Below are 14,958 nucleotides of genomic sequence, written 5' to 3' on the forward strand. Positions count from 1 at the left end.
GGCTGGAAAGAGAGAAAGGGTAAAGGGAAGGGGCGGCTGGAAATGTAGGGTTAAGATTTTCAGGTTTAGAATGTTTTTTTTTATACCTCTCTTTTAGATTTAATTAAACTGGTTTGGTTTGGTCCGGTTTAATCAGTTTAAACTTTTTTTAAGGAGTGTGATTTTTTTTATTTTTAATTAGTTTATTCAGTTTTTTCTATCAGTTATTGTTTTTTTAGTTTTTTCAGTTGGTTGATTTTTTTGAAAACCCTTACCCTTAATATCAAACAATTGTTAAGAGAAATAAAAGACAAAATAAACATTATACTGCGTGAATTCATTGTGAATCTCCTCATATGCTACAGGAAAAGGCCATTCCCTTTTAGTTTTAACTAGAAATGTGGCTCGCGCTATGCCGCGGGTCAATTTTTTTTATATAAAAAATATCAAAAAAAGTTAAAATCTAAGAGTGTTAGCTCTTTCTACAAAGTTATACCTAAAAGCATTGGGTCTGTTTGCTACTCCTGACCCAAAAGTTATATTTATAATATTAATAATAATATTAAACTTGCATGACCTAAGTGTAAGTGAGTTTGGTTGCAACATCAAATCCGGAGCCTTGGATATGAGTCTGCTTACAAGGTCTTGTTATAAAAGTGTGATAATTAAAAAGGAAAAAAATTTAATATTACAGAATAAAATTAAAAAAAATATTAATTGAAAAGAAAAAAACAATAAAGCAAAGCATTATTCCGATGAATAGTGCTTTGCAAGGAGGGGTATTGTAAAATCCCCTTATGAGATCACAATAATCTAATGAACAATAAACAAAACAAATCATAAAGTTTAATTCTTAATTAAATCGATATTAAAAGATGAAATTGAAAGAAAAAAATTACTTAAGAAAAAGAAAAAACAATTTGAATCAAGTAGTTTAACCCATCAAATTTGGGATTTGTGTCATGAAATTGAAAGAAAAAAGATTGATGTCTTTTAGTTATAGTTAATTACAATATTTAAAGAAGAAATTGGAAGAAAAACTAATAAAAAAAAGAAAAAAAACTGAATCAACTAGGTTAGCCCACCAAATAAGGTTAACCCGTCAAACCTAGGATTCGTATCATGAGAATGTGACAACTAAATAGGAAAAAATTAACATTAATAAACTAAAGTGAAAAAAAAAGATTAATTAAAAAGAAAAAAAACCTACATGAAGAAAAAAACTAATGAAGAAACAAAAAAGAAATCTGAATTAACTAGATTAACCCGTCAAACCAGGTTAATCCGTTAAACTTAGGATTCGTGTCATGAAAGTTTGATAACTAAATAGAAAAAAACTTAATATTAACAAACTAATTTTTTAAAAAATAATAATTATAAAGAAAAAAGCAAAAATACTAAACAAAAAAATATTAATTTAAAAAAAAACAAAGAAAGAAAAGCCTACATGAAGAAAAAAACTAATGAAGAAAAAGAAAAAAAATTTGAATTAACTGGTTTAACCCGTCAAATCTGGGATTCGTGTCATGAAAGTTTGATAACTGAATAGGAAAAAAAAATTATGGGTTAACCCAGAATTAGCTGGGTTAACCCGTCAAACCCGGAATCCGTGTCATGAAGTTTGATAACTAAATAGAAAAAATTTAACATTAACAAACTAAATTAAACGAAAAAATTAATTAAAAAGAAAAACCAGAAAAAATCCGGGTTAACCCGTCAAACCCGAAACCCGTGTCATGAAAGTTTGATAACTAAATAGAAAAAAAAAATAACATTAACAAAAAAAATTAAAAAAAAATATTCATTAAAAAAATCAAATAAAAAAAACAGCTTAAAAAAAAAAGCAAAAGGCAAAAAAAGAAAAGAAAAAAAAACTGTTTTAAAAAAAAAAAGCAAAGAAAAAAAAAGACAGCTCAACGTTTCATTGTGGACTACACTCGAAAAAATAATTAATTAAAAAGAAAACTAGAAAAAAATCCGGGTTAACCCGTCAAATCTGGAACTCGTGTCATGAAAGTTTGATAAAAATTAAACAAAAAAATATTCATTAAAAAAACAAAGGAAAAAACAGCTTAAAAAAAGAAAAAAACAGCTAAAAAAAAGCAAAAAAGCAAAAAAAAAAAAATCCGGGTTAAACCGTCAAACCCGAAACCCGTGTCATGAAAATTTGATAACTAAATAAAAAAATTTAATATTAACAAAAAAAAAATTAAACAAAAAAAAATTCATTAAAAAAAATAAAGAAAAAAACAATTAAAAAAAAAAACAAAACAGCTTTAAAAAACAAAAAACAGCTGCTCATCATTTTATCTTGTACTGCACAGTAAAACACTATTGCTATATGTTACAATTTTAATTTAATTTAATTTTTTATAACTACGGGCCCCCCTCAGGTTTCAACCAATTCATGTATAGTAGGCGTCATGATATGGTCATTGACCCTATTAACACAAGAAATTTACGAGGATGTCAGGATGTGGGTAGGTTTCTAGCAGCAGCAAATAGACTTGTTGTTTGGCTCCTCGCCATGGCCATTGTGGGCAGCTTTGATCCTTCCCCTTTCTCGTAATTGGAAGGACTTTCTTGGCACCATGCCTCAGATTGTGCACTGCTCCTTTTCCTTGACAATAAGAGAGGAAACATTTCCCCCTCTTGTTTAGTGGAAGGTCCCTTTCTTATCAGTTAATCACACGTTTCTTAACCAATGGGAAGGAGTTGCATATGTTTTCCATTGTGTTAATCTTCCAACCTTTCTTCTCTTAGCACAGCAAGTCTTCTCTGCACGTATTAAATATTTTCCATTTAATGTGTTTATCGCATTTAAATTTATGATTTTAATTATGAACTCCTTTTTTAAATACATCAAAACTGAACGTCTCATCTGTTTTCTTTCTTTCTTATCTTCTGTCTTGACTCGTACGCAAAAAAAGATAGAAAAAAAATTAAAATATTGATTCCAAGTTGAAAAGATAGAAAAAAAATGAGAGGAGTTTCCTAACTAGATACTTTGAATCATAATTAATTTCTTGAGGTGGGTTTCCTGTATATACTTTTTTCAAAGATGCATGTTGAATTTTTTTTTTATAAGATATAGAAGTCGAAAAAACAAAGAAACACATATATGTTAGGTTAATCCATATCAAGGTTGTCTAAAAACGTATGATCATGTCGGAGTTCACTTATGTATAATTTGATTGGTTTTTTTTTATTAACGTGGGTTTTCGGACCAGTTTATCCGCATCTCGACTAATCCCACGGGTCTTGAAATTAACGACCATGTAAGCCTCCAGTGACTATTATATTAGCAACTACAAGTCTCAAACCTGAGACCATAAGGAAAACAAATCTCTTAATCCCAAACTCTTACCACTACTTAATTTCTTTATTATGTCCTAATTAACTATTTTTTTAATAAAATCACAAAATCAAATAATATAATAATACTTCTTTAAGAATTAAAAAACATTATTTAGGGAGGTATCAAGAAGATAAAATATATTATATAGTTTTGTTTTTTAAATGATTGTCTTTTGATATTTGTTCCATGATAAAGACTTTATAACTTAATCTTGGTTAATAAAAAAAATAAATATTGATTTGAAGTTGGAAAGAATTAAAAACTTAGGTTAAATATTTTTATTTAAATACATACAATTATAACAATCATGATAATTAACACGCAAATGAAACTAACTAGAATAATATAGTTAAATTACTAAATAATAGAATGATTAAAATGGATTCATCGATCCAAGGCATACGAAATGTATTTAACATGAAACTAATCAAACAAATGCGTTGATTTTGCGGCGTTCAAGAACGGAGCCTGAAGTTTTCAAAGGGGAGACAGACAATAAAATCTTTATGAACTTATTATTATTATTATTATAATTTATTTTCATAGATTACCTCCTCTGTCAAAGAAAAGCCATCATCAATATTGCTTTTTCTTGTTTAATAACTTGGACGGTAGGGAGACTCGGTGAGCGGGAGAAGAATGAGTAAAAATAAGATCAAAGAAATATGGATTATTCTGAGCAAAACCTCTTCCTGCAAACTATATATGTATATATGCACAGAAAACACACAGAAGAAGACAAGCAGTGCACAGATGACCTTAGAATATAAATGGAGATTTCCTTTCTTTTATGACATAAAACGCAGCCTCAGAGATGATGTCATAAATCCAGCAAGAACATGCGCAGAAAAAGCACAGAAGAAGAAAAGCAGAGCACAGATGACCGTAGAATATAAATGGAGATTTCCTTTCTTTAATGACGTAAAACTCAGCCTCAGAGATGATGTCATAAATCCAGCAAGAACATGGACAGAAAAAACACAGAAGAAGAAAAGCAGTGCACAGATGACATGAGAATGATACCAGGGAAGTAAGAATATCACGAATGGCAGACTTTAAATAGAAAAAAGCTTAAATAATTACATCCTTCACTTTCATTGATCATGTCAAGCAGTAACATTTGAAGTTCATGGCAATTAAGATGGGGACACTTGAGCGGTTAAATTGCGTCCAAAACCCTGTCTGTCTTGCTGTCCTCTTTTCTTTCTTGTTAAGCTTTGTGCCAGAGGACAGCCCAAAACATGCGTAGAGCTACAAAATCTAAACTTTCAGAAAAATAAATGACATCTACAAAAACAAACATTGCCAAATAATTTTTAAGAGCTGGAATAGATCGTATAAAGATTGAAATATTTGATTTTTTTTGTTTTATAGAGGATTAGATAGGTTATCAATTACGATGCATCAAGATTAGACAAATTTCTTCCGATTTTGTATATTCCGTGGCATACAAGCCATTCATGATGGGGTGAACTAGCTCATCAGGGCTTTGTTCTTCATAACTCGGTTGAGATTTGAATTTTGTTAGCTAAACAATTGACAATTCTTCAATTTCTCGAGAAGCTTCACCTGCTAGTTATTATAATCTTAAAGAAAAGAAAAAACGAAGAGGAAAAGGGAGGAGATAGGCTGATTACGATGAATGTTATAAGCCTATCATCTTATTTGGTTTGTTTAATTTGGGGACAATGATACCTTAGCGTCCGTATTTTAAAGGTTTATTTTATTTTATTTTTAATTTTTGTTTCCAATACATATATTTGTGGCTCATTTTGTTTGTATGATATTTCATTTTAGCCCTAAGTTTTGACATTACATTGGTTAAAAATTAAATTTTTAAATTTTTGTTATTCAATAATCTCGATTTTATATCTTGGATCATGAGTATAAAATATTAACTCGAGTTACCATCAATTTTTTTAAAATATTTTTTTACACTGCTTTTTTTTTTAATTTTATCATTCAATATTAAATTTATTGAAGATTGAGCTTTTTTTTTTCTTTTTATAAGGATAGTCTGATATCATGACTGGGGTAGTGGATTTGCCGTGCAAACCTGGATTGACTCAGGGCTTTTATATAACTTTATTTCATTTTATTTTTATGGCAAATCCAATTCTCATTCTTTTCATTAATTTTTTCTGCTTTGAATTTTTTTTAAAATTGATTTTTTTTTTGAAATTTCATCTTTCAATATCGAATTGTTGAAGATTGAGTTTCGTAATTATTTTTCAATATGGTGATCTTGGTCTCATGATTTGGACCACATTTATGAAATGTTATCTTAGATTGACATTGTTTTTTTTTTAAAAAATTTATTGCACACCAATTTTCTTATTTGATTTTAGCCATCAATATTGAATTTATTAAAAATTAAATTTATTTTATTTTATTATGATTTGTTTTCTATAAGTATGACTCATTCTCACAACTGGGATCATGAGTTTACCATACTAACTCAGATTAGCTAAGTTTTTTTTATTTTTTTTTCTTTCAACCTCGAATTATCTTAAAATTCAGTCTTATATTTCTTTGGCAAGCTTTTTTTATACATGTCACTGTTATTATTTTTTCTATTTAGATTTCGATTTGATACATTTATTACTACTGAATTTTTTTTATCATATAAGTAAATAATCAAACATTTTATTGGATCAAGTAGGGTTTGAGGTTTGGAAATGAGGCTAAGATGAAACTTAAGGACAAATTAAAGGGGCCCATTAGCTTAATTTAATTTTAACCTATGCTCTACAATATTTTAACCTATGGTGGAAGACTCATGCAGGCTTCCTTAAAAGAAATCGAGTGGCAAATGATGTAGAGATTTGTGTAGAAAGATCTCCGAGTTAAATAGTTGCTAATTTAGAAAATTATAAACTATGAAAGGATTAACCTTCTAGTAGTGACAGCTGTTCCCACTATCCAATTCCAAGGCTGTCATCTCAAGTAGGTGAAACTAGGAAGCGAATCACATTTCAATTTACTCTTTTTAATTATAATTACTATATATTCCACGATTTGGGTCCGCCGGCCGGCGGGATTAGTTAGCATGAATTGATCTATCTAAAGTATAATAATTGTTTTTCAAAAAGATTTTTATTTAAAAATATATAAAAATAATGTTAGTTTGAATATATCAACATATTACAATAATTCAAAAACATTAAAAAAATAAATTAATTACAAGAAAAAAAATTTCAGGATTGTCTAAAAGTTGTTTCTACCGTAAAAATAAACAAACAGGCACTCCACTAACCATATTACAAAAAGCTTAGCCTTATGCAGATGATATTTAAAAGGTGGCCACATGTGTTTATCATGTTATAGTTCTTGATCATGATTAGAATTAAGTAGTAGAAGTACAAATTGGATTTCGGCCATTAAATTAAGTGGCCGGCAACCGTGTATGAACGATGAACTTGCTTTTCCCAGAAGACCAGCGGATGAAGAAATCGCACAGAAATTTCAGTGTCAAGGGAGACCAAGATTTTTAAATAACAGCACGTCTGTTTTTCAAAGTCATGAATAGAAAACTATGCTGTTTTCTACTCTCCATCTGCTACAGAGACTGGGGAAGTACGGGAAATGCTTTTTTGAATAAGGTAATCATTCTTCTAGAGTAGGAAGATTCCATGTGCCGAGCATTTGCCCAGAAGGAAAACAATGTGATTGGTTATCATCATTCGAACGCAGACTTCCTTTCCAAGTCTTACAATCTGGTACACATTCCACCAACACCATTAATCCCATCCTTACCTTCACTACCTTTCTCATTAAATACTCTAAGCCAGCATTGACCAACCCCATAAAGGCTGCATTTTTATACATATATATACACACACACACACACACTCATCACAAGCTTTTGCCAGAAGCCTAAGTAAGCCTTTAATAGATATTGGAGAATGGTTCTCAAAAAGTTCACTTGGAAATCAGTGCTCCTAGGATGTCTCAGTGGTGAGAGATCACGCCCAGAGCCAAAACAAACATGTTCCCAGAGGCTATCCCTTTCAGACTTGAGCAATCCTGTTTCACCAATTTCATTCAGCGACCTGTCCATTTCTATTTTTAACCTTCATGTTTTCACACTGAAAGAGCTACAGACAGTAACGAATAAGTTCTCAAAGAGCAATTATCTTGGGGAAGGTGGATTTGGGGCTGTGTACAAAGGATTCATTGACGACAAGCTTAGGCCAGGATTAAAGGCTCAGCCTGTGGCTGTCAAGGTGTTGGATTTGGATGGCTCTCAAGGACATCGAGAGTGGCTGGTAAGCAAATAGAGTCAATTCAATACAGTTCATGGAGTAGGCTGGATTTTTTAAAATTTTCTGATGAGCATGATAAATGTTTTCAATTTTATAGGCCGAGATCATCTTTCTTGGGCAATTAAAGCACCGCCATCTTGTGAACCTGATCGGTTACTGCGGCGAGGAAGAGCATCGGCTTCTGGTGTATGAATACATAGAGCGAGGCAGCCTAGAGAACAAACTATTCAACAGTATGTATTCTCTCATTGTAACACCGCTGAAAGAAAATCTTGAATGATCCTATTTGGTTGACAAGTTTATGCTCCTGGCATGTTTTAATTGATGCAGGATATTCTGCAGCCTTGCCTTGGTTAACAAGACTAAAAATTGCAGTTGGAACGGCGAAAGGCCTTGCCTTCCTCCACGAAGAAGAAAAGCCAGTCATATATCGTGATTTTAAGGCTTCAAATGTCTTATTAGAATCGGTAATCATTTCTCTTCCAGCATTAATTTAATGCATTGCAAACATAATGCTGGTGTTACAAACAGGGTTAAGTTCTAATATGGAAAATGTGTTCTTATTTCAGGATTATAATGCAAAGCTTTCAGATTTTGGCCTGGCAATGGATGGTCCAGAAGGAGATGATACGCACGTTACAACGCCTGTTATGGGCACTGAAGGCTATGCCGCTCCGGAATACATAATGACAGGTAATTCAAGCTGACGTTTTCAGTATCAATAGCTGGGAAATCAATCTGCGTAATTTATTGACAGTAACAGTATTTTTCAGGCCATTTGACAACCATGAGCGACGTGTTCAGCTTCGGAGTGGTACTTTTAGAGCTTATAACTGGTCGACGATCTGTGGACAAGAACCGTCCAAACAGAGAGCAGAACCTAGTGAAGTGGGCAAGACCTCAATTGAAGGATCCCCGCAAGCTAGATCAAATAATGGACCCGAGACTTGAAGGCCAGTATTCGTCCGAGGGTGCGAGAAAGGCAGCAGCATTGGCTTACCAGTGTTTGAGTCACCATCCCAAGTCTAGACCATCTATGAGAACTGTTGTCAAGACCTTGGAGCCTCTACTTGCCTTAACTGACATTCCCATTGGACCCTTTGTGTATATTGTTCCAAATGAAGGCAAAATCCTAAGTGATCTAGAAAAGAAGGGAAAAGAAAGTACAGATGAATGTGATGAGATTACAAACGGTAATACATGCGAAGGAAAGCAGGTGGAGATTAAAGAGAAGGGCCGCGATCGCCACCGCAAAGGCCATCGGCACAGACGGAGGACTAAGTCACTGAGGTCTAGAGCTGTCTATTCTGATACAGCTTTGTATAAAACCATAGGAACTGGTTTGTACTCTCCCAGAAACTAGAGGGAATTTGCAAATAGGCATAGATCAGCTTTACTGATAAGCATACTGTACATTTGGTTTACCTTGCTGTTCTTTTCCTTTATTATTTTTATTTATTTTTAAATTTTTGGAAGTTTCTATGAGGGAATACTTTGATTTGTGGCCTCTGGAAATGTTGTACTCTGCTATAATTACAAGATACACACTATAAATGGTCAAGCCAGAATTTTGCCTACTTTGAATTTAGTCAAGCAGTCTGTTCATACACCATGTATCGTATTAAGAACAATCCAATATCATTTTTAAGTACCCTTCTTTCTTTCAAAAAGCATCCTCTTTCCCTGAAGCAGGACTCAAACCCAAATCCCTGTCCCCTGCATTTTTCAAGAGGCACCACTGGGCTGACCAATATATGTGATAAAAACTGTGTTTTGTATCGTGATGCGTATACTTTTTAAAAGTATTTTTTTTGCTTGAATAGATATTCAAATGATATTTTTTTTAATATTTGATATTAGTATACTTAAAAAAACATTAATTTAATATATTTTTAAGTGAAATACATATTTAAAAAGCATCTAAAAACACAAGTTACCACACTCTCATGAACTCCATTGGAAGGTATCAAATTCCAAACCTTGCAAGAGATGGATGGGAATTTCAAGTTCCGGGACCTCGCAAGAGTACCAGCCTCGGAAGCGATTTTCCGAAGAGAAATCGAGTGCAATGAATCAAATGTTGACAGTGATTTTTGACCGAAGATTGTAGGTATATATTATTTGCTCTACCGAACACATGAAATAGACCATTCTTAAGTTCAAAAGATAAGAACGAATTCATCTACCTGTTCGAAATCTACGCCACAAATTCCACGAGTAGACCATACTTGGCTCGAACCAGAATCAAATCTCATCACTTCCACCAACCCACCAAAAGTTGAGTCAGATGAAAGGTGAACGCCGGCTGTTGCCATCCCAATGTTGAAACTCAAGGATCCTTTTATTTGAAGCTAGGTGATCCTTTCAAAAGCAGTCACCGCTGGAAATCTCCTTCTGCTATCATTACTGATAGAACTAAGATCATAGAACAAGATTTCTATTGGGTGAGCGAGATTTTTATGAACGTTGTCTGACTAAATGCAGAGACGGCCGGCAGGTAGTTCGCCACTAACAGAGAATTTCATGTACTTGACTTTGAGGGGAGATTATTGGTGTTTGAAGACTTCAAACACTGGAAGAATCATCTCCATAGATTGGTTCCAAAAGGAGATCCATACCATCTGTAAAATAGAATTCAACGTTGTCCGACACTAGCTAACAAAGAAACAAGCAATCATCTGCAAAATAGAATTCAACGTTGTCCGACACTAGCTAACAAAGAACCAAGCAATTATTTAGAACCTAGTTTTCTTCTTCTTCTTCTTTAAAAAAACTTAAGTTAATTTATCAAAGCTGTTATTCAGAATCAATCTTGACAAAATCCATCTTAATTGTGCTTGCATTACACACATGCATGGAGATGTGAAAGTCATCATGAAAACATTCCTGTACTGCACACATGTTCAGGACGACTTCAATTTCAAAAACATCAAAGAGTTTGTCTGCCAGCACAAGTCATAATCCATGCATCTTCAACATACATGAATTGAAAACCACGATACATACATAATCAAGACGCCTTAGTTGTGACTTAACTATCAAAACCTCAGTCGCCTAACTTAAATATACATCAATTACTCCGCATGCAATATCACCATAGATGGAGACGATTTTTTAATTATACAGTAACTTGGTTGATTTTCTTAAAAAGAAAGAAGTAATTGAACAACTTGGGGGGTCAACTCGATTAAAATAGCTTACTATGTTATATTATATCTTCACCCTCCCAAGGCCATGGCCAGGATCTTAAGACATCCACTAACAATCATATTTCAAAGTGGGCATCCCTTATGAGCCTCCATGAACACGAGCCAGTGAATACAGTCACAAACCTCCACTAAACTCTGCACTTGAATCAACCTTGATTTCTGAGTCGCATGTTAGGCATTGGTGATCGAGTCAGTGGAGAGAGATGAATAAGAGAAACTCCATGAAGAAAGGTAACAGCGACATAGAGACGCAGTTCAATTCAACGGTTGCTTGATGAACGATGATGATGAGGGTTTTGGTAGTGTTATTAAATTCAGTTTAATTAGGGAGGTCGACATGGTATCTAAACCAGTCAAGTTTCATAAAAAAACAGCTCGAGTGACTTGATTAAAAAATCTAAATTAAACACAAAATTAAATTATTATTATTTTTATATAAAACATTATTATTTTAATTTTTTTAAAATAAAATTTGAGGTTAACTTAAATTAACTCACTTGATTTATAAAACCTTACACTGAGTTGAGTTTATCCTGATAGAATTGAGTTTAATAACTCTGGGCTGTGATAGAGAAGGGAGGGAGGAGGTTGAAGAGACGGGAAATAATACAGATATGGAAATCCAGTGATCAATATGGACATGATGGGCCAAATATGGGCCCAATGACAATCAAAGTTTTTGTAAGAGCAGATTCCGTTGAGAAAGGCTAAAGGCCCACTTGTCAAGAGTTTCAATTTTAGCCCAATCTTGAATTTTCTCCCATTGACTGTACAAACTTAATTGGAATGAAAGAATCAATAGTCATTTCAAACTAATTAAGCCTATCAGGAGTCACCTACGCTCAAAACATATATATTATTTAATTAAAATATAATATTATTTTATAAACTAAAAAACAATTTAAAGTGATTTTTTAAAAAAAATTATGAACTAAAAAACATATAGTATATAGTTACGATTTTTAAATGTGTTTTAATGAAAAGATAGTACTGTATTTGTATTTGATATAATAGAATTTGTATGAGAAACTAATATTTAGATTGAGATAGCACAATAAGAAAAAATAAAATAATTCTTTTATAAAATAAAAAAAGAAAAATTACTTTCATCATCCCGGAGTTAGTTTTATTTTATTTTATTTTGCAGCTAATTTTTTAAAATTACACTTTTGAACTTTGAAAGTGAATATCACTTTACATTATCGAGAGTTGGTGTAAAAATAGTCAACAAAAATATTTATTTATTGGGTGTGATATTTTTTTATTAACATGAGTGTCTGAGCTAATTTGCGCGTATATTTCGACTAATCTCACGGGCTCTAAAGTTAACGATCAGATAAACCTCGAGTGGCTTTAAGGTTAGTGAGACTCGAACTGGTGACTTCTAGGAAGCAAACTTAGAGTTTGACCAATTGAGTTATACCCCTTAAAATTACGAGATTGTTTCTCTTCATTTCACACATGGTAGTGCTAAAATTGTGAGAAATTTGTGATAGCTGGCAAGAGAAAGAGCTCATGATCATGTCTAAAATTTGGATGAAACTCTTTTCTCACTGGACTGAGCATGCATTCTGAGGTAATTTGGATCAAACATTATGATTTCAAGGAATTATCTGAATCATCTAGCAAAAAAGCTTACCTTCTTCCTCTACCAGAAAAATATATTAGTTAAGTCACTTTCTCAAATGCTTTTGAGGTAATCAATAGGGTTCGACCTTAAAATATCATTTTCAATATAAATAGAAAAAATTCTTTGAAATGGTTTTGAAATTTTGTATATGCATGCGATAATTAAAACATACTCTTATTTTGAGTTTTAGATAAGAAATCAACGTTAACAACAAGACACGAGAAGGGAAGGTGACAAGATGTAGCAAGTTGCTTGATTTTCATTCTACGAACATGATTCTGATTTCCTGTGATCTTGGTCTTCGGTCTTAACGAATAGTCATGTCATGTTGCAAATTCGCTGAATCCATTTGCAAAATACCATTTAGTAGAAAAATCTATAGCCTTAGACTTTAAATCCACACATGTTCCAGCCTTCGAGTTAGCTACCGGTCTTGGATTCCACCTGGTTCATGCAGCTCTGGTCAATACATACCTTTGTGTAAACAATCAAACCACTTTTAGTGTTAAGAAAAGTTCTCTCTTGTACACGTTTTTTTTTTTTTTTTTACGAGGTGTATCTTAATTGATTAGGTTTTAGATTTGTTCTCTAAAAATTACTAGTTCGAGTCCCATAAACCTCAGAGTCACTGGAGACTTACATGGTCGTTAACTTCAAGATCCATGAGATTACTCGAGTACGCAAACTATTCCGGACATCCATGTTAATATTAAAAAAAAGAGTTCTCTTTTGTACTCCCTCTCATTGATTCATTAAACTTTTATCTCGTGCATCTTGTTTGGTAATGACTTTAATTAGATCACACCCTATGCTTTTTGCCGGTATATTGGTCCATGCTCCGCAACGAGTTAATAATAATTTTTTTTTAAATGTACAAAAAATATTAAGAGTTTAGATAATATTTTAAGTGTATTGGGTTTGATGACCATGCCAGATCCAAATCTCTTGAGTCTGGCCGCCCAATAATCCTATGTCTGGCCGCAATGCCAGACCCAAGAGCCTAATAGTCCTGGGTCTGCAGTGTCGTCTACAGTGCAAATATTTTATATCTACAGTGTGGTTAATAATGCAAACACTTCTAGATTTGACGGTCATGCCAGACTCAAGAGACTTGGATCAGACGACCATGCCTTAACCCAATACATGCCAATAGCTTTTAGAATAAAAAATAGTAAAGATAGCATTTTTATAGTTGTCTAAATATTTACAGTGTGATTTACAGTAAATATTCTATATATACACAGGATTAGCATAGTAATTTTCTCACAAGATTTTAAAATATTGTAAACGAGTAAATTTATTCGTAACTCAGTGATCACTAAGGATAAGTCGTATTCCCAACAATATATTTCTAGTAATTATGTTATACAGTAGTCTCTTATATTCTGAATCGCTGTTCTATATCACATGCAATTCAATATCAATAGAATCATCACTTATAGGGTTCGAATTTTTTGTGCGTATATAAACCAATCTCCAAATACCATCCATTTCTTCACCTAACAATTCCTTGTCTTATGGTGGATAGACGAGGCCCAGGACAGGACTGGCTAGATATGTCATGCATGGCTGGCTAACTTTTAAGGAAACGATCGAGGACCCAGCATGCGGTAATAAAAAAAGATAAATATATAACAAAAAAAAAAAAAACATAAAAGAAGAGAGGAAGACGATGAATTGATCTCATCACCTAACCAGTTCTCGTCTTATGTGCAGTACAACAAGCCCATGGTAACTTGTTCTTTAAAAAAACAAAAACTTAAAGAAGAGAGGACGAAGGCAATGTTTATGCAACCCCTTTTAAACTCTTTTTTTTCTAATTTTTTTTGCAAAATTTATTTTTGATCCTTTTAGTTTGAAACTTATTCATTTTAATACAAAATTTTATTTTGTTAATTTTTTACTTGAGTTTAAACGAGAAGAGAGAAAATTGATGTTGACTAAATTCCATCAATGAAACAAGTCTTTTTTTTTTATGTTAATGAATTTTATTTGACAAAAAAATTTTATTTAAATGATTTTTTTATCATTTATCTTGCTGGAAAAAATATATTGAGGTTAGCAAATAATTTTTTTAAACTTGATTTTCTGTTTTTGGACCAATTAAGACATTTTGAGTTGAGATTTTTTTAGATCATAAGGATTTTTGTTAGGTGTTTTTAGGTTAAAATAAATTGAAAATTGGTTTGGGTCCAAAAAACCCCAAATTTCATTTTTTGACTACCTTTCTCATGGTTAAAAACTAAGTAGACGATGCTTTGTGTGCTTTTATTTCTTATTTTTGAAAAATAACACTACTACATTTAATAGTTTTACTGATAGAATTTTCTTTTGGTATTTACTCTACCATTTCATCGGAAATAATTTTATCGACTGATTCATGAATGGAAACCCTTCGTTGGCAATTTCATTTCTGTCAGCATTTTGTCAGTAATAAACGATGCATTTGATCTTCAAATATTAATTAATCAATTATTGAATTGATAATATATTAAATTATTTGATTTATTTAATTCT

General features: G+C 32.3%; 1 protein-coding gene across 1 annotated transcript; it reads left to right on the forward strand.

The window, feature by feature from the left end:
- The first annotated feature begins 6,735 nt into the window (after positions 1-6,735).
- LOC133701303 (putative receptor-like protein kinase At1g72540) lies at positions 6,736-9,179 on the forward strand. The gene is made up of 5 exons (XM_062125172.1): positions 6,736-7,605; positions 7,700-7,835; positions 7,933-8,069; positions 8,172-8,295; positions 8,376-9,179. The coding sequence occupies exons 1-5, from the start codon at positions 7,243-7,245 to the stop codon at positions 8,963-8,965; spliced, it is 1,350 nt and encodes a 449-aa protein (XP_061981156.1). The 5' UTR covers positions 6,736-7,242; the 3' UTR covers positions 8,966-9,179.
- Positions 9,180-14,958: the final 5,779 nt, after the last annotated feature.

Source organism: Populus nigra, chromosome 8, assembly GCF_951802175.1.
Source record: "Populus nigra chromosome 8, ddPopNigr1.1, whole genome shotgun sequence".
Taxonomy (NCBI): Eukaryota; Viridiplantae; Streptophyta; class Magnoliopsida; order Malpighiales; family Salicaceae; genus Populus; species Populus nigra.

What these genes read in the sequence shown, in the direction of transcription:
- LOC133701303 (XM_062125172.1), top strand. Translation starts at nt 7,243, where the DNA reads ATGGTTCTCAAAAAGTTCACTTGGAAATCAGTGCTCCTAGGATGTCTC. An exon ending in AAGGACATCGAGAGTGGCTG is followed by an intron (nt 7,606 to 7,699) that starts GTAAGCAAATAG and finishes TCAATTTTATAG; the next exon opens with GCCGAGATCATCTTTCTTGG. An exon ending in CAAATGTCTTATTAGAATCG is followed by an intron (nt 8,070 to 8,171) that starts GTAATCATTTCT and finishes TTCTTATTTCAG; the next exon opens with GATTATAATGCAAAGCTTTC.